The sequence below is a fragment of the Danio rerio genome, chromosome 18 (assembly GCF_052040795.2).
Source record: "Danio rerio strain M-AB ecotype USA chromosome 18, GRCz13ab, whole genome shotgun sequence".
Classification (NCBI taxonomy): Eukaryota; Metazoa; Chordata; class Actinopteri; order Cypriniformes; family Danionidae; genus Danio; species Danio rerio.
The window spans coordinates 31500001-31519582 of NC_141038.1; the positions used below are offsets into that span (position 1 = coordinate 31500001).

The 19582-nt window shown below is 36.9% G+C and overlaps 2 protein-coding genes and 1 pseudogene across 5 annotated transcripts in view; 2 read left to right on the forward strand and 1 right to left on the reverse strand.

Annotated features, from left to right (window-relative positions):
* Window positions 1-2439, forward strand: part of cenpn (centromere protein N) — a 7097-nt gene extending 4658 nt beyond the window's left edge. Inside the window, exons 8-10 of one of the 2 annotated variants that reach the window (XM_087291663.1) lie at window positions 232-341; window positions 729-852; window positions 1828-2155. In XM_087291663.1, the coding sequence (XP_087147789.1) occupies window positions 232-341; window positions 729-852; window positions 1828-1949 (356 nt within the window). In that variant the 3' untranslated portion in view covers window positions 1950-2155. Of the gene's footprint in view, window positions 1-231; window positions 342-728; window positions 853-1827 lie in introns of both variants that reach the window. The other variant, NM_001002341.1, reaches the window with a different exon arrangement.
* A 4816-nt stretch (window positions 2440-7255) lies between these two features.
* On the forward strand, window positions 7256-12376 carry LOC108180010 (E3 ubiquitin-protein ligase RBBP6-like). 2 transcript variants are annotated; one of them, XM_087293245.1, is made up of 6 exons: window positions 7256-9271; window positions 9442-9539; window positions 9643-9718; window positions 9884-9972; window positions 10212-10365; window positions 10461-12376. In XM_087293245.1, the coding sequence occupies exons 1-5, from the start codon at window positions 9266-9268 to the stop codon at window positions 10297-10299; spliced, it is 357 nt and encodes a 118-aa protein (XP_087149371.1). In that variant the 5' UTR covers window positions 7256-9265; the 3' UTR covers window positions 10300-10365; window positions 10461-12376. The 2 variants fall into 2 exon arrangements, with proteins under 2 accessions (XP_087149371.1, XP_087149370.1); XM_087293244.1 differs by lacking the exons at window positions 10212-10365; window positions 10461-12376 and adding an exon at window positions 10049-10205 and having other exon boundaries at window positions 8943-9271.
* Window positions 12377-14319: 1943 nt separating this feature from the next.
* On the reverse strand, window positions 14320-17797 carry mhc2dbap (major histocompatibility complex class II DGA gene, pseudogene; annotated as a pseudogene). The gene is made up of 5 exons (XR_015515026.1): window positions 16339-17797; window positions 15572-15820; window positions 14971-15252; window positions 14810-14890; window positions 14320-14580 (listed from the first exon to the last, which is right to left on the reverse strand). The product of XR_015515026.1 is annotated as a major histocompatibility complex class II DGA gene, pseudogene (transcript).
* Between the last annotated feature and the right edge of the window lie 1785 nt (window positions 17798-19582).

The following is a 19582-nucleotide window of genomic DNA, read 5'->3' on the forward strand; positions in this document are numbered from 1 at the left end:
AAACTAAACTTTTGGATGTTTGAAAAATTACATTAGTAGGACCATTAATAAGGGACTATACTGTCAATGCAGTGAACAGTATTCAGTCATTCTCTTATTTTCCTTTTGTATATTTAATTGTGTTCATTTTGAGTAGCAAACATAATTTGAATTATTTGCAGTTTCATGTTACACTATTGAATCCTTTTTATCTAAATTATAAATGTGTATGCATTTTTTGTCTTTTTACAGATCCCTGTATTGGAAAGGAACACAGTGACTATGAAGAGATGAGACATCAGATGGCATGTGAGGCATTTGGACATGGACCTACCCCAAAGTTAGAAACAGCAGTATATAAAGTATGTCAACCTCTGATTATTATATTGTTGTTTGTTTCATGAAATGCCTTGTTTAATTTGAGTCAATCACACACGGATCTAAACAAGCTTTTTAATTGTCATAAATCAGGGTTGCCCGAGGTCTTAAAACATTGAAAATTAAAATATTTAGGCCCTAAAAAATAGGTCTTCGTTTTTCCTGTGTCTATGTAACACTACATACAGCTCACTGAAATGCTCCTCAGTGCTTTAAAATTGGTTGTTATTGATTCTGTGGTTTTCTTACTCTTTCTTTTGCTAGTCCAAATATTTGCTGTATTATGACTGCAAATGAGATCAACATTGTGATATAGATGTTCATTAAAAGCTAAATCCTTGGATTTATATGGATCCTCCTTTTTCCCTCAGCTTGAGACGAGGTACAGAGGAAATGGCAACCTAACGGTCAGTGACAGAGAGGAGTTCTTCAGAGGAGTAGTCAGGTTCTCCAGCAGCAGTCTGCTAGAGTCCTTACGCAACTGTGTCGCCTCAGGTGAGTGTTCTTTTAGTGCCGTGAACACCAAGCCAGCTATAGCTAGCACTGATAAAAACAACTGTGTTGTCAGCTCATGTCTAGATCCAAAAAGCTGCTTGTGAGCTAGTGTTGTCAAAAGTATCAACTTCGGGTACCAATCGGTACTGAGATTTTAAACACGATCATTTCTCGCAAACATTTAAGCACATTTTTAAACACTGCTTATTGGCCATTGTGTTCAACAGAAATGTCTGTGATTAGCTGTAAAGTTCAGTTCAACACTCTTTACCGCTGTTCAGTGGGTTCTGATCCATTAGCGGATCGCTCATAAGCAGGGCCAGACTGAATCTGTGGACGTTTTTTGCTGTTTCTGCGGAGAATTTTGGTAAAAATCTGCGGAATTATTTTGGGAGTGTCCAGCGGAGTATCATAACTTACACCTATATATATGAAATAAAAAGTAATAAATTACTGAATAAAAACTGAATAAATTCAGATTTACACATTTACTCAAGTAAATAAACAGAATTAATGATGGGCTAAATATCTGCAGAAATCTGCGGAATTCTGCGGAAAATCTGCGGAATTCTGCGCGCGCAGATTCCGTGTGGGCCTACGTCATAAGTCAGCTCATTGACAGACCAGCTGATTTCACCAATGCTACTTTGAAAAGCTCCAGTGTCCCTGGATTAGCAGCGATGAAGAGTGGTGAACCGATGACCTTCATGGTCAATCACAGTTATTTATTTATTAGTTCATGTGAGGAAATTGTATTTTTTGGGTGAACTATCCTAGTGTTTTGATATGTTAGCAAGCCATTTCTCACGCAGTAAATGTGGATCTCTCAGGGGAACTTGATCTTGACTTGGTCTCATAATCTATTGACATAGGTCTTGACTGCAACAGTACTTTACACATCATATCTGTTCCCTTCTGTCATACACTAGACCATAAATTAAAGTAGCCTTTAAAGTGTTTCTTTTCTTTCTGCAGGTATGGCTGAAGGTCCAGTCACTCCACTGCTGTCTGCTATCACTCGGAGAGGAAGGAATTCTTTTGTTATCACAGACAAAGGCCCTGGTGTTTCCAGCCAAGCATCAGCACCAAGAGCCTGATGACGCTTGTACTGCAGAGAATGATCAGTTAAAGGAGATGGACATGATCATGTATTGAGCAGCCTGAGTTATCTGAAACAGCTGGAATGATCTATGAACCAGCAAGGATAACCTTTTTTTACAATTAACCACATAAATGCAGCATGGATTATTTTTAAAGTGTCATTATTGCTTGATTTTAAATAAACATTTTAAAATGAAAAAAATATATATATAAACAGTTCTTTCTAAAACTTAATTTTGTAATGATAATTTTCTCATTTAACACAGTAAAGAATACATTTTAGTTACCCTTTAGAATATGGTTGTATTAGTTAATGCATTTACTAACAGAAACACAACTAAACACATTTGCTACAGTATTTGTTCATGTTAATGAAAACACAGTTGTTCATTGTTATTGATATTACTAGCATTAACAAGCATGAAGTTGAATGTTAATAATGTATAAAGAAATGTTGAACAATGATTAATAAATGCTAGAAGTATCGTTCATAGTTAGTTCATGTTGGTGAATACATCAACTAAAAAAAATCTTATTCTAAAGTGTGACCACACTGTGCATATTGTGCATGGTTAAATTGTGCATAATTAGGTTAATTGCCTCATCGTGTAATTATATAGATTAAATATCTATGCACTTGAGAGCCCATTATGAATGTTTTGTACACTTTTAATTGGCCTGAAGTCACACAAAATGCAAACATGCAATAAGTACTGCATGACAGGATTCTCTGTTAAATTTTTTTCTTTAATGCTGTACTTTTTAATCATAAATGCTATTTTGTAATCCGGAATCTTCAAAATATCTGTTTAACAGAAGAAGAAACTCAAACAGGTTTGGGAAAAATTGGAAGGAAAATGAATGATGCAATTTTCAGGCAAGTTATCCTTTTAAGTATAGTGTTAGGTTTGGCATGATCTAATAGCCACAGAACACCAAGTTCGCTTTCTTTCCAGCATCCGTTGTCAAGTGTTTGTGTTCAATTTCTACTCACCTCGAGCCTCAGGTTATTCCTGTCTACTGTATGATTGTGTCGTTAATGTGCGGGCAGTGGTACCACCAGAAAGCTTGTGATGTACAATCTTTCCCTGTTCTCTAAGGCAGCAATGTTTTGCACCAGTAATGTGATATGAATGGACAATAATAATGCAAAGATAAGTGTAGTATAATCAAAAGCAAACCTCTCGGCTTACGTTTAACCTTGACTCTAAGATGTTGGTAATGAGACACTGGTGCAAGGAAATAAGAAGAGAAGCTGACCAGGCCGCATATGGGGTAAAAGGTACACTAGAAAGTGCATGTAAACAGCACGTATGTTTGTCCAATGTAAGATGTTTTCTTAAAATCCAACACTTCAAGTGTTTGCATAGGTTTACTTGTGTTTGAGTATATGTGTATGTGTTCATTGTCGTGAACTCAAAGTTGACTGTTTCTGGAACCGAATACCACAGTAATACAGGTCAATCAGCTGGCTTCTAGTTAGTTCCAACTTTAGCTATATATCTGCTGTTGGCCAAAGGCACAGTGCAGAATTTAGACATTTGGATTATAAAATGTTCTTAAATTGTCTCCTTGATCAGTTTTACCCTAAAAACATCTATACCCACTGCACGTTTGGTTGTCTGGTGTAAATATATTTTCTCAGTTGCAGTGTACTGCTTTTTGTCTTTTAATTAAACCCCAAATCTATTGTAATGAAGCACATGAGACAACATTTGGGAACCTTTAAAAAATCTTACGTCATTTAAACAGTTTGATTGTTTTATTGTTAGGATATTCATATTTTAGGAGTTTCTGGAGATGATGTCAGCAAGTATATTCATATCATGGTATTTAAATGATTAAATGCTCACCACAAAAAAGAAGATTCTGTTATTAAATTCTGACCCTCTGTCATTTCAACCCCTTTAAAACTTGACACAAATTGAAAAAACAACTTATGAACACAAATTGAAATCTGAGAGTTCCTTCATCCTCCATAGACAGTAATTGTTCCTGAGATGTTCAAAGTCCAGCAAAAAGACAAAAAACTATTGTCAGAATGTTCCATGTGTAATCAAAGCTCCAAGAACATTTTTTATTTTGTGCTCAAAAAAAGATTTTTACACATTTTAAAACTGTTTGTACAAGTAAATGTTTTTTTTTATCAACAAATAATTTTTTCCCAATATTTTCTTCTTTTCTACCTTTCTACGTTGCTATTTTTCTACTATACTACAAGTGTGGCTAGGGGCAAATTATTAAGTCAACAGTGACATCTTGTGGCCTGACAGAGTGCAAGTCAAGATATGAGTGTGGACATGGGAGTGAAAATCAAAATACAACAAACAGATGTGAGAAAGGCTTTGATTTCCTGTTGATGGATGTTATGCAGAAGTACTGTCATAAACACATTTTACAGATTTTTTATTTATTTTATATTTTAACACTAGTGTTTCCCAAAACTTTACTACTAGCAAACATTTGCAAACAGCATAACATTTTTTTTTTGCCAATTCAATTAGATCCACTTGTTTGGTAAACAAAGCAATCGTTCATATAATATATCCATGGAAACTTTCTTTAAATTCCATAAGTAAATAAATTGACTCAATGGGCTATAAAATCTGCAGATTTTTGAGCACTCGAATTTCGTGTTGGCTTACCTATTGATCAAATACATATAAAATACAGATGAAATAAAATAACAAATATGTCAATGTTGCTATTAAAAATCAGGGTAATTCCACCCAATATTCCTCCTTTTTTTTTTGTTAAAAAATTGGTATTGTGATATGCATGTCTGAAAATATGGCATCTTTTTATTATTTTGACAAACTTGAAATGTTTGCTCCAAAAACAAAAAAACATTTATGTTAAATATATGAAGTGCTATCATTATAGCTTGCAGAACAAATAAATATTACGTTTTACTCACTCATAACATAAATACAAATATAAATCATGAGAAACAAGAGTTACTGTGGTTAAGTCATGGTAACCATACCTTGCTAAGCTATTTTTATTTATATTATTTTTCCTCTTTACTAATAGTTATTTTTGTACATTTATATTTTAGTTGTCTATAACCTTGTGTATTGAGATTAAATATATAATAGTTTTATTAGTTAGATGTTTGAACTGATCTGGATGGAAGATCTTTCTTACTCGGGCCGAAGATAAATCGGCGATATATACTTGGCTGTGAGGGTTAGAGAGTGTTGTGGAATGCCCACATGTAAACCTCATACTGTAAAGTTTATTCTGCAGCCCAGATCGCTCTGTAAGCTTTAAATTAACTTAATGAATCAAATGGATAAACTCAGTTGAAGCCTTTGACCGATCATTGAACCTGGGAGACAGGGGAAAGGCCAACAAAAGTAATAGCAAGTATATTTTACTTTTAATTATTTATTTTAGTGGGAATGAAGAGACATTTTTAGTTCTTTTTTCAATCAGTTCATTTCTTCTATTTTGATATCTATCTATCTTCTTGATCCAGGTTACTTTAAACTTGTTTAAATAAAATATTAAACATGTAAATCTTAATCTGTTTTTTAAACTAAATGTGTTTTCTGGTTATTTATATTTTCATAATCATTTAAAATGTTTTGTTTTAATTTTTTAATTAAATTATTATTATCAATATTTTTATTAACTAACGTCCCTGGGCTTGGAAAAAAAAAAAAAGTTTGAAAAATCTCTGGTCCAGTAAATACAATATCAAGTCTGCAGCCAGAACTTTCAATCTTTAATGGAGCAGTTCTTAATCTTTCTTAAAAAAAAAAAAAAAAAACGAAAATCGAGCGTTTGTTTAAGAATAGATGCTTCATTAAGATAAAAAGGTAACGTTATAACACATTTGATTTGTGTGGTCAGTGCTGGGTTGGCATTGCACGTGGGCAAAGAGTACATTTGGGCTGTTTCTCAATATGCGTTCTTGTCTGTACTAGTGTCCTCGTGAAACGTCATCAACCGTCGCCAAAGTACTGTTCCAATTCAAAGTTCACATCTTGCCAAGTACAGATGAAATTCCTGGATGTGTACTTGCTCTGCCCCTTTGGCCAAGGATGCATCGAGAGGTGACTTGTGTGAACTTGGTTTTGTCCATATTTAAATGAACGTGTGTAAATGCACGCTTTGATCAAACCTTTTATTCCCCTTGATGATATGGTGCTTTTTTCCCTCAACGTCCTCCAAAGTTTCAATGTTTGGCCGTGTCTGCCATATCTGTTTTTTTTTTTTAAAAAAGAAAAAAAGAATGCATCGGTTCCTGCATGTAGAATTCAGAAATCTCATGGCATTGAAAGAAAACTGGCAGCAGTTGAGTGCCGAGGTCAAAGGTCAGATGAGCAGGCATCACACCTGATCCAAACCTGGGGCAACTGTACAGTAAAAAAAACAAGATTAAGAAATATTGCTTTAATTTTGGAGAAAAAAAAACCTCTTCTGTGTTAAAATTTGATGTTCCTCCAGCGTTCTTACTTCAGTCTTTAATGTCAGGTGATCCTTCAAATGTCAGTGTAAATTGTTGAGTATACCGTTAGTGTTCAGTCGTGTTTTTCATAGTTACCAGTGCTGATGGAGTTTTTTTAGAGCGTCATATTCTGCTGGAAAAGTTTTATTTTAATGGTAATATGCCATAAGCTGATGTGTATGAGTAACTTCACAAGTTGACCATAGTCTAGACCGATGACATGCTCATCTACTCCCAGAACTTGGGAGAACCAAATGTTGCAGCTCGTCCGGTCTTCAATGATGAGCCCAAAAGAGGCCACTTCACAGGGCCGGCCCAAGGCTTAAGAGAACTGAGAGGCAGGACAAGATGCCGGGCTGGACTTGGTTAACTTTAGATTTTACAAAAATCTCATTATTTTGTTTTTCACCTAAAATATTAATTAAAACATCCAAGATGTGTTTTGCCTCATCAAAATGTGGAATTTGATCAGCAAACTACTCGTTCTAAGACAACTATGCCTTCGGATAAATGACTTGGCTTCAAGTACGATGCCAGACGATTCAGAAATAAAGGTACAGACTGCACAAACAGATAAACGACATGATGCATCTCATTTCACCACAACTAAAGGCAGCGACAAAAAAAGTCAAGCTGTCACGATGATGACATTTCTCATGCAACCCTTTAGCAAGATTACATAGTATTTATGCTTCATATATATATATATATATATATATATATATATATATATATATATATATATATATATATATATATATATACATACATATATATATATATATATATATATATATATATATATATATATATATATATATATATATATATATATATCCATGGGCTACTGTAAAGTAATATGGCTCTGTCATAACGTTTTGAATAAAAATTCGAATTTGGATAAGACATCTTTAGTATAGTTTTGATTTTAAGGCATAATAAAGATCAAATGCAAGTACGAGTGGATTAACATTGAAAATTTAAAATGCATCAAGAAAACCATGTGCTAAGGAAATTTCAAACCATTTTGAACGCACAGAGACGAGCTTTTGTGCAAAAATGAACTTAAAGGTGCCTTTAAAAAGTGTCAAAGTACTTTTAAAAACAAAAAAAAGCAAACCCCCAATAGGTGGCAGCAAGAGGCCGCTTTATTTGAGTAAAGCATTGAGCGATTTATTCAGCCAAAGAAGCGAATAGGATAAACGGACAGTTGAATCAATCACTGAATCATCGACTCACCCGAGTCTTCTTTGCGAAGGCCTGAATCGTTCGTGTGGGGAAACGTCGCAGTGTATTATTCAGAGATGACCAACTGTTCTGCTGTTTATTGTATTATAATTATCGCAATGATTTTACTACCACTACTATCAATAAAATTATTAATTATAATAATATTGCCGGAAGTTATTCAGCGCATGCGTCACGTGTTCATCATCAGCATCCATGACAACGGTTCTGTGGGTGTTGTTTGAATCCATTGACTGTAAAAAATATGGATGACACGACAGCCCTTTTTCCCATTGAACGCCTTGAGGGCAAAACGCCTGCTTGACGGGCACAAACTGTCGCAAAAGACTGCTGAAATTGGAGCCAGACATGCGCAGAAGGATTGTCTGATGGAGCCAGAGGAGGAGCCGCGAAAATGAGCAGAGTCGAGCTTCCAATCAAACGCTTTATGTAAAATCAACTACGCCCCCCGAACTTCTCAGCATGCGTTTGCTGTCATATCAACACAAATGGATGTAATAATGTTAACAAATATGAGGGTTTTATATATTCAATCGCGCCAGCTCCAGGCCGCAGCGCATAACTTACTCGCGGCGTCGCGGGCTGATTCCGGCTCGCATGCAGCAGCGCCGGCTCGCTCGGCCGCCGCATCTGGCTCGATCGACTCGGGCTGGAATTGGGTAGTTGGAATTGAGTCCAGGCATCCGGAGTAGGTCCAGCAGAGGTAACATTAGTCAGTCTGAGCTCTAAGAGATAAGTCTCCGGCAGGCGAGAATCTAGCCGGAACTGTGTTTTGCTATCTGGGTGGCTAGGCGTGTATCAGCAAACTAATAAACCCGAAAAAAGCCCTGAACTTAGCGAATAAACAGTGTTCCACCAGGATCATGTATGTCAGAAACTATAGTTTACTGCTGAACTCATTTTGTCATGGTAAAATAACACAGAAATCGAATAATAACATTTCAGTCTACTTCAGTCTCCTGCCGAAGCTCAGACGCCGCGCTTTGAGAAACTGTCAATCACAGCTGTCAATCACGATGACACGCCCAGCATTAAATTACTGCTAAAAACAAACTGTTTACAAAAATGAAGATCTGCACCTATTTCAGCACAATAACCAGTGCCTTAATCGACCAGAACTATCTTTCGGGACATTTTATTGCAAGTGTAATATTTTTTTTTTATTTGGGCTCAAGTCTCCTTCATTAACACGGAGGAGGCGGGCTTTATGACTTGTACTGCAGCCAGCCCCCAGGGGGCGATCTAACGGCCGAAACCTTCACTCAAATGTAGGCTTGCGGCACACTTGTTTGAATCTCGCTGTGTCGATTGGCATCTGATCTCTGCGTCCTTCGTGACAATTTTTCCGGATTATCGACATTATTGATCGTTGGATACGTCGATTGATCGCCTGCTGTTCCCATCATTCAGGTTTGACCCTTTTTATTACGCTGTGCTTTGTGTTTGTGTTCAGTATGTCTTGTGTTCACTACAGGTTCCAGAGTCGACTCACCTACGACTCGCTCCAGTTTGAAGGCCTCAACATCACCGCGGGAGAGCTGAAGCGGCAGATCATGAGGAGCAAGAGGCTGAAGTTCTGCCAGCTGAAGATCAGCAACGCCCAATCTGATGAAGGTGAGTTGAGGAAAAGACACTTCAACTGTTCCACACTAACATTAGCTGCGTTATATCAGACACTTCTGGAAGCTGTAAGGTGGTGCTGATGCTGACATGTAGTGATGTTTTGACTGTTTTAAAAGGCTAATGGCAATTATTTGCTGATTCTGATTTTATTTTGCTGTCAGAATACACAGATGATGCTCTCAACCCCTAAAAACATGTCGGTTATCATCAGACGGATCCCTGCGGCGGGACTGAAGTCCTCAAATAGAAGATTTGTTGGGTAAGTGCTGTGAAATGAGCACAAGCGTCCCCTGTTAGATAATATATGAAGACTCCTGGTCTGTCCCTGGTGTTTTAGTCACACAAGCTCCTTTGTTTTGCAGACATCAAGCTGGACGATGGGTTGAATCTTTACCAAGAGGTGAACCTTCACTCCTCTCACTGGAGCAGTTGTTGAAGGTATTGAACAAATGAATAGCAGAATAGCAAAACGCAATGTAAAGCACACAATACACACACACACACACACACACACACACACACTCAGCTTCTTAGTGAGATTTGAGGGTGTTTGAAGGGTTGAGGGTGAAAAAGATTCAAATGTTGCAAATGCTTGTGAAACAGACTGAGAATCTGGCTGAGGCAAAGGCGTCAGAGGAGGACAAGCTGAAAGCGGTGATGTACCAGTCCAGCCTGTGCTACTACTCCAGCAGGTGAGCGTTCAGACACTGACAGGTTTGCTTTGTGAGAAATGTCTGAACTGATTCTCATGGTTCTGATATTCACTAGTGAGGCCATGAAGCTACTTGGGATCCCGGGACACCACATTAGGCACTGCCCCACTAATGTGGTAACTGGGTTTTCCAAGCTCACGGTTGCTGTGAACTTGAGCTCTTGTCCTCATCAGTCAGATTGTTTGCTCAGAGTTTGACTGTCACTCCTCAATTCACAGGGCAGCGGCTCTGCTTCGCACAAGCTCATCCGGAAGAGCACAGGATGTGTTCCCCGCAGCTTCCCCGCAGCTTCCTGTTGGAGGTTGATGACCCAGACCGAAAGGGAGTCATGATAGACGGCAGTGGCAGATACGTCATTCCCATCATAGACGCGTGAGTAAACTGTACTTGGCATAGCCGCATGTTCCAGTGTTTGTCCAAATCTCACATGATGTCTGCTTGTGTGTGTTTGCGCTCGATCTGTTCAGTGAGGCCTATGCTGCTGAGAAGAGAAAGAGGCCGTCCTTCTCCTGCCAGACCGAGCCTTTGCCCTCCTCGTCCTCAGCAGGTGCGGCATCTTCGGTCCGGGACGCCGGAGGGAAACGGTCCCGCTCCCCATCTCCACCAGAGACGCGCGGCGACCAGAAGAGACCACGTCGCTGAGAGATCTTCATCCAAGAGACCTGGAGCCAACGTGTAAATATTGTACATAGTTTATTTATAAAAGATAATAAAGATTATAGCTGCATGAACTATGTGGACTGGTTAACCTTTACTCCAGCAGTGCAACACACACTAATTAATTCATTAACACAATATTATGAAGTTTTGCTTTAATTTAGGAAAAGAAATCCTCTTCTGTGCTAAAATCTGATGTTTTTTCAGCGTTCTTACTCCAGTCTTTAATGTCAGGTGATCCTTTAAATGTCAGTGTAAAGTGTTGAGTATACTATTAGTGCTTAGTCGTGTTTTTCATAGTTACCAGTGCTGATGGAGTTTTTTAAAGCCTCATATTCTGCTTGAAACGTTTCATTTTAATGGTAATGTCCCATAAGCTGAGGTCTTGTGAGTAACTTCACAAGTTGGCCATAGTCTACACAGATGACATGCTCATCTACTCCCAGAACGAAATGTTGCAGCTTGTCTGGTCTTCAATGAGCCCAAGAGAGGCCACGTCACATTTGCATTTGCTAAAATCAGGTTCTGTTATGCAGAGTATTATAAGATTGTGAGTGTGATACCCTGAATATGACATGACATTTATCTTTCAGGTCAATCCTTTTTTCATATTTGGGCCCCAAATTGTGACATTATCGACCCTCTTGAAACCATGATGGTGCATTTAAAGGGTTAATCCTAAAAATAATCAAACATTACTTCAAATTTTGAAAACATTTCATCAGTTTATTTCGCATTTGGTGCTTATTCAAAATCTTTCAGCACTAACACACAGATCATTTAGTTGTAAATACACTATTAAATATTATTAATACAACCTTCTGTCTCGCTACAATCCAACTCGCTCTTTAAGATCTCAAAACTCAGGGCTTCTGGTAGTACCTAGAATAGCAAAATCAAGTAAAGGAGGTCTAGCCTTCTCTTTCATGGCTCCTACACTCTGGAATAGCCTTCCTGATAACGTCCGAGGCTCAGACACACTCTCCCAGTTCAAAACTAGATTAAAGACCTATCTGTTTAGTAAAGCATACACTCAATGCATCACCTAGCGGGTTCCACACAGGCTTCTGCATCTTGTTTATATACAATATGAACAGCAGCTACGCTAATTATTCTCTTTATTCTCTATTTTCACCTGGGGATACTCATCCCAAAGTCCTCAGATTATGCGGAGTCACTGATTGGATCCAAGACCAGCGACGAGATGATCCCAAGGATTACATATCCAGGACCAGGCCATATCCTGAGCTGCTGCTGCGCTGATGGTCGTGGGGAGTGGAGAACATGAGTCTGATTCCAGCGACGCTCCAGGGACAGACGAGTCTTCGCTGAGGCCATCTTCCAGCCTAAACCACGGCGACTGAAGCTCTGCACAAGACTTTTGGCCAGCGGAGAAATTAAAATGGTCGTGCCCAACTGAGTCTGGTTCTCTCAAGGTTTTTTTTCTTCACTCCCATCAGGTGAAGTTTTTTTTCCCTCTCCGCTGTCGCCACTGGCTTGCATGGTTCAGGATTGGTAGAGCTACGCATCGATGAATTTGCTCTTCAGTGTTTGATCTCTCAGTAATGATTAAATCACACTGAACTGAGCTGAACTGAACTAAACTGAACTTAAACACTAAAACCTGAACCACACTGTTCCAGTTACTATGACCATTTATGTGAAGCTGCTTTGACACAATCTACATTGTAAAAGCGCTATACAAATAAAGCTGAATTGAATTGAATTGAATTATTATTTACTGTATTATTTATTGAACAATAATATTTAATACACAAAGTAGCCATTACAAAAGTTGTCAAGCTGTTTAGTCAAAACTTAGTTTATTTATGCAGCTGCATTATAGGACCTTGATCTCTGTTCTGTTGACTTTTGATGTGTAAAATTCTTAAGCAGGATGTAAATTGGGATGTGGATGCATATTTATTTATTATTATTATTTTGTTCGGTTATGACTCAGAAGTCACTTGTCTCGGTGTAAGTTGTGTAAGGTTTCTGAGGGTGTTGATGTGTCGATGAGGGTGTTTATTTCAACATTAGCGAAAATGAAAGATCAGCACTTATATTGTGTGGATGGCATCGCTATTTATTTTATTTCATTTAATATCCACAATGCAATATTAAAGTCATGACAAGAAACGTACAGTGAAACAAACAGGTTATAAAGTTTTACAGAACTGGTCACACAAGCCTGGGGGAAAAAAATATTTGCTCGTAATTTGAGATTTATTTTCTCCACCTGCTCATGTAACTTTTGAGGATTTTGATTTTAATATTTCACCATACTTAGTGTTTGCAGCAACAACTTTATTCTCAGTAACGTTGAACAGAAATTTTATGTCTCATTTACTGGAGTGGGCTATGTGCCCAATAAAAGTCTACTGTCTGCGACCTTGTAAGAGATTTGAGTTACTATTTAAATAAGTCTGTGTATTAATTATGAGTGTTAATCCCAGAGTAAAGATAATATTGTCTATGTAAAACCGAGTCAGTGCTTGTGAAAGCAATGTAGTTTAACTCAAAACAAACTGACTCATGTGCAGGAAATCATCCCAGCACAAGTCTTGTTTATTTAACTTTAAGAATTAACTTAAAAGTTTATATGTTTGGGATATAAGGCCAGGTGTATTGAAAGATCATACACTGTAATTCAGTGGGTTTTTTTAGATGGAATGAGACAGTGCGCAGTTCCAGTAAACCAATCCCAGTCTAGTTTGGCATCTCAATTCATCAAACTGGAAAATCCAGCTTATGAGTATGACTGACCCACAAAACAACATGTGATCAAGTAACACACTGAGATTTTTCACAGCTGCGTAGCTGAACAACAGTGAAGCGAAAGTTCTGTGGTTGTTGCTGGCAAATAGACTTGTATGTAAATGAGCTGATCATTTGGTTGGTTATTCGGGTTTTTCCAAATATAGGTGTACAGGACACCCTCTCACCCCCCAAAAAGGACTGTATGTGCCAAAAATGTGAATTTCAATTCTTTAAAACGGCAGTCTACAAGTATCTCGGTCTCCATTACTTTTAGAAACCTGCTTTTAAAAGCAGAAGGATCATCTTGACATGGTCTTTACGGTGAAGCTCTTCAATGCTAATGAGTCTGATGTTTCAAGGAGTATGTGTAGCTGTGTGGATACTGTACACATTTAAAGAACAGATTAATTTTCTTGGAAATACTGTATAACCCAAAAGGATTTTCTTCGCAAAAAGTAATCTAAACAAGCAATATTTATGGCAGATATGTCATTTAAACATCGCTCTGTTATGTGTTAATATCTGATTAATTGCTTAGCACATCAAACCATGCAAATTGGTATTGGTATTTTTATGTTATTAGCTATATTTCTCAATTGGTTACTGTTAATGACATCAGCATTTCATAGTGCGTTTAGCGTTACGTGTAGAATTGCAACTTATCTACACAGTCTATCATTTCTAATTGTCATACAATCCAATATTCATATTGATACATTTATTTATTCCAGCTGCTGTGAGAAAAGGCTAATGACCCTTACACAGGGTCACAGTAGCCTTTATCTGTCTATATAAGTCCTTCTGTACAATAAGACAACAAAGATGGAAATCTGCCACTCAAATTGGAAAGCATTATCGCATGCTTATAAATCAGGCTAAGGTAACAAGATAGATTTGAAGACTGACTGGTTAGGTTCTTGCTCATTCTTTTGAATATTTTTTATTTAAATTACAGCATTAAGTATATTCTGGTAAACAAGATGTCTCTCTGAAACACCTGACAATACATCAAATATCAAACTAAAGCAATATTTGCATATTAAAATAATATCTATTTACTGTCTGATTGAAAAATATGTGTCAGTTTACAACATTTATATTTACAGTATATGCATTCAGCAGAATATGTTCTGCATTTGTCAACAAACTTCCCTATACCATCATGTGAGACTTTTAGAATTTTAATATTAGTCACTTTTAAGGTACTAGACCAATGATTCCAGTAGATTGCTCAGAGAAACCTCTAAACCTCTTTTGCCCTTGCACTTTACAATGAATAAAGAATTGTTTTCTGTTTCCCACATGAGTTTATACAGTATGTACATTTTATATGTGCACCACTTTGTCTGCTTCAGGATAATTAGTAGTTACAGTTGTTTCCTTTTGCGGTGAAAAAGACCCCAGTAGCAAAACCCAGTAGCCCGAGAGCAAGACCAACTCCACACTTATGGACCAATGCTGGGCTGCTTTACCTCCACATCTGCACACAACACACACAAACATTTGGGAAATTCACATGTTTTATTCGTGATTATATGTGAATGTTGAATAAACACTCACCCCATGTTCTGGTCTGAGGTTGCTGAAGGGCTTTGTGCTCCACTAAACAGCTATGAATGTCTCCTTCCTCAGGAATGAAGCTCAGTCAAGAAAAGACGTTCATTGTGCCATCTTTGTTAGGGTAATATCTGCTGATAGTTGATCCATCTGTCACATTCACATTGTTCTTGGTCCACAAGACTCTGACCGGTGGAGGGAAGAATCCAGTCACTTGACAGATCAGAGTGTTCTTGACATTTAATTGTGGATCACTTTTAGGATAAATTGAGCTCAAGGGAGGTTCTGGCAAAGATTAGATCAACCACCATTTTAAACATTTTACTAAAACATTTTTTGATAAGACTTTATAATGAGATTGTATTAGTTAATGTATTTACTAACACAAACAAATGATGAACAATATTTATAACAGTATTAATTCATCTTTTATAATGATAGTTAATGGTAATAAACATGCTTTTGTTACTTCTTGTTAACTCACGGTGCATTAACTGATATTAACAAACAAGAATCAGTTGCTGTATTTTTCCTAGCTCATGTTAGTAAGTATTGCAAACTTATCATAAAGTGTGACACATTTTTATCCCTATTTTTGTCTTACCAAGTACTTCAGGTGAACTGGCATACACCTCTCTAAGCACAGCCAGGAAGGCTTTGCCGTTGAATTATGCCCTTTTAGCATCCACATATAATGGCTGAAACACAGCTAGATCAGCAAATTCAGGTAATGTAATAACATCTTTTTGCTCTTTGAAGTCCACGTGTGCCAACTGTTCATCATCAAACTGGACAATAAAATCTTCCTGATCTGCGTCACCACTCGCCCCAATCAGTCCATATTTATGATAATCTAAAAACAAAAAAACAGGTTTACAGGTCTGAGTATTATTATTTTTAAGGAATAGCATTTTTAATATATTTACATGAAGCATACACGAGTATAATCTTATTTATCAACTTGATTATCTATGAAATCTCATTTAACAAGTGTGAAATCATTTAGGGTATCATTAGTTATGTGTTACTGAAAAGCAAGCAGTTTTAAATGGATAGTTCACCCCAAAATGAAACTTTACTCTCTATGTACTCACAGTAAAGTGGATCTAACCCTTAAACACAAAAGAAGACATTTTGTGGAAAGTTGAAAACCTGTGAGTTCTGACTTCCTTATTAGTGAAAACAAATACTACAGCAGTCAATGGTTACAGGATTTCAGCTATGTTCAAGATACCTTCTCTTGTGTCTAGCAGACGAAATAATCTCTTAAAGGATTGAAGCCACTTGAGGAAGAGTAAATGATGACAACCTTTTAAATTTGGGTGAACTAAGTCTTTAATGCTAAAACAATTTTATGCTTGGTTCACTCACCTTGAGCTCGGACACAAACACAGACGAGTGTGATTCTTAACAAGGCCTCCATTGTACATCACAAACAGTAAGTGCAGGAAGCAGAAAATGCCACTCGACGGCATGTCAGTAGAGTTTTGTTAGAAATGGTACAACCTACTATTTAAACAAGCTTTATTTGATGACTTAAATCATCCAATTGGCTTTGCAGCTATTCTGTGACAGAACAGTCTCCATGGGATATGGTCTGGGTTTAAGGCATGAGGAACTCTGTTTTAGTTCCTTTGTTAACCACTAGATGGTTCTGCTTCTTAACCACAAGTAACATTTTGGCCACTTTATCAGGTACAGTTAGTCAAACGCTTCCTATGTAAATATCTAATTAGCCAATTAAAATATGGAACCAGATTAGTCTCAAAAGAAATTCACACAAAAGACACGATGTGCACATGCATAGCCAAATTCACGTGCATAAAACCAAATTCACATGCGTAAAATATTTATTTATATTCACAAAAAAATTTCACGTGCACAAAATAAAAATACATTTTCATAAAATACGTTTCACAAATGCAAAACACCATTTGCAAATGTATAAGAGTGTATAAGAGTGCGCTTCTTTTGTGCAGACTGTTCCTCTCCAGCATGGCGAACGGAGAAAGCAGCAGTCACACTTTTTTTAAATTAATTTATTTATTTGACCATATCCTCACTCTTTTTATCGCAGAGTTAGCGCAGAGTTGGTTTTATTGAATACAGCTCTCATCTGATTGGCTGAAAGGTACGAGTAGTCCTGATTCTGGCAGGAAAGTCTCAAAAATACACACACTCATATCCAGGGGGAGTCGTGTGTGAAAGTGGATTTGCACATTCTCATTCAGGATGAACTCGCAAGTTTTAAACATTCAAAACTTTTTGTACACTCTGCAAATGGTGTTTTGCAGTTTTGAAACGTATTTTATGAAAATGTATTTTTATTTTGTGCACGTGAAATTTTTTTGTGAATAGAAATAAATATTTTACGCACGTGAATTTGGTTTTATGCACGTAAATTTGGCTACGCATGTGTACATCGTGTCTTTTGCATAAATTTCTTTTGAGACTAATCTGGTTCCATATTAAATGACAGTGGCTTCATGCATTTAAGTGACTTTGAACTTGGTTATTGGTGCCATATAGGGGCTAGTCTAAGAATTAAGGTCAAAAACAAAAATTTAAAAAATTAAGGGTTGTGTTTTCTTGACACACTTTAGTGCCAACAGAGCATTGTTTAAACACCACAGCCTACTGTACTTGAGTATTATTGCTAACCCTGTCCATTCCTGTATGATTTGCATGTTGCAAAATTCGGATAATCTCAGACTGGTTTCTAGAATTTGACAGTGCATTCAACTAACTCAAATGACCTCCACAGTCACCATATTTTAATCTAGTAGTGCACTGTGCTCAAACAAGAGATTCACATTGTTTCAGATTTTCAGTTTCCATTAAAAAAGAAATCACACACAAAAAAACTTTAAATCTACAGTACTTTAAAACAATTAAGACAGTTCAGAATGCAAAAGTGCATACACTTTATACCATCTAAGAGCAGCCTTTCTTTCAGTATGCTGTTAAATTAAAGCTGTGGTTTATCAGTGTTTGGTGCCACAACATGGAACTTCATAGTCAGCAACGGCACACATTTGGTTGTTCAAAGACTGCTATGGTAAGTATGCTTCAAAAGAGTGCAAAAAAGGCACTTTGCCTGGATAAACTTTTAGGCAACACAAACCTGTTGAAGTGGTTTTCTTAGGACAAATTAAGCCAGTGCACCTCCATGACAAATCCAAAAATTATCCAAAATGTTAGAACATGCAAATGAATTTCTGTTAATGCATTGTCCTGCATTGTCTGAAATCACTGTACATGAGCTCGGTGAAACATCAGTTTTTTTCTCTATATTTGCAATTGTTATTTATGTTCTCTTTTTTTTTTTTTTTTTTTGTCTGCACTATGTTTGTACTTTGTACATTTTGTACTCTCAGTACTGGAAGCTTCTATCACTAAAGCAAATTCCCAGTGTGCAATAAACCTCTTTATAATTCTTTCTGATTCAATATGATAAAACCGATTCATGCTGCATCATCAACACTCTGCAATGTAGGTCCTGATGTTGACATATCACATAAGAATGGCTGATAAGAAGATCGATACCTCACTTTGTTGCTAATATTTTGTGGGCCAAATAGGCTCTGGTTATAGGTGGGTGATCATAATGTTAATGTCATAAATAAGGGTGATCTAACTGCTACTTTGCATCTGAGCTTCTTTTTAATCCCTTCCTCATTTGTGTCTTTAGGGAAAGAATGAATAGAGCAGAAAAAAAATTCAGACGAACTTCCTCATGTATCGTAGTATAAACATGAGTATTCTATTGTCTGTGAGGCTTAATATCAGCTGACTTCTATATTGTACAGTATATCAGGGGTTCCCAAAATCTCAGTTCAACGGTCTGAATCACAATTTATCAATTTCAACTTGATTCAGAACAACTGTTCATAACAAAATGTAGTTTTAATAACATGCATAAGTAAATTAAATTGACCACCCTGACATCTTTGCACATTCAATTGCTCATTGCGGTGGAGAGTATGGCCCAGTCATGGCAGACGTCATACTGTATGCTGACTGGATATCATGACAAAAGTATGCAACAACAGCTTCTTCTGCAAGGTATCAGCTTGGAAAACTGTTTCCAGGTCCACGCTGCTAATCCGTTGAATTGAGAAAATATTTATTTATGACCCCTTTTTAGTCATATCACACATTAAAGTGATTTTTCAAATAAAAAGCATGGTGTACACAACAGTCTCTGCACTTGCTGCATCAGACATCAATCGTTTAACAATTTTAAAAAAATTAATCACTTTCTGGCCATCTGATAGTAGGCCTGGTTATATATATATATATATATATATATATATATATATATATATATATATATATATATATATATATATATATATATATATATCGAGATCCTGATTTTCAAAAGTGTTACAGCGATTTCTAAAGCGCTTGGATCACATGACGTCAGAGTTAACAAGCGGATTGCACATTCAAAATGGTGACCCTTTGCATTACGTTGTCACCAGCTCTATTAAACTCAGTCCACAGTCCGATTGGTTCTTTGCTGGAGTTTCTCCAAAAGTGATGGCTTTACATTAGCGATGTGCTGCCAAATATGTTGCACTTGCTAAAATTCATTTCTGCACATCAAATC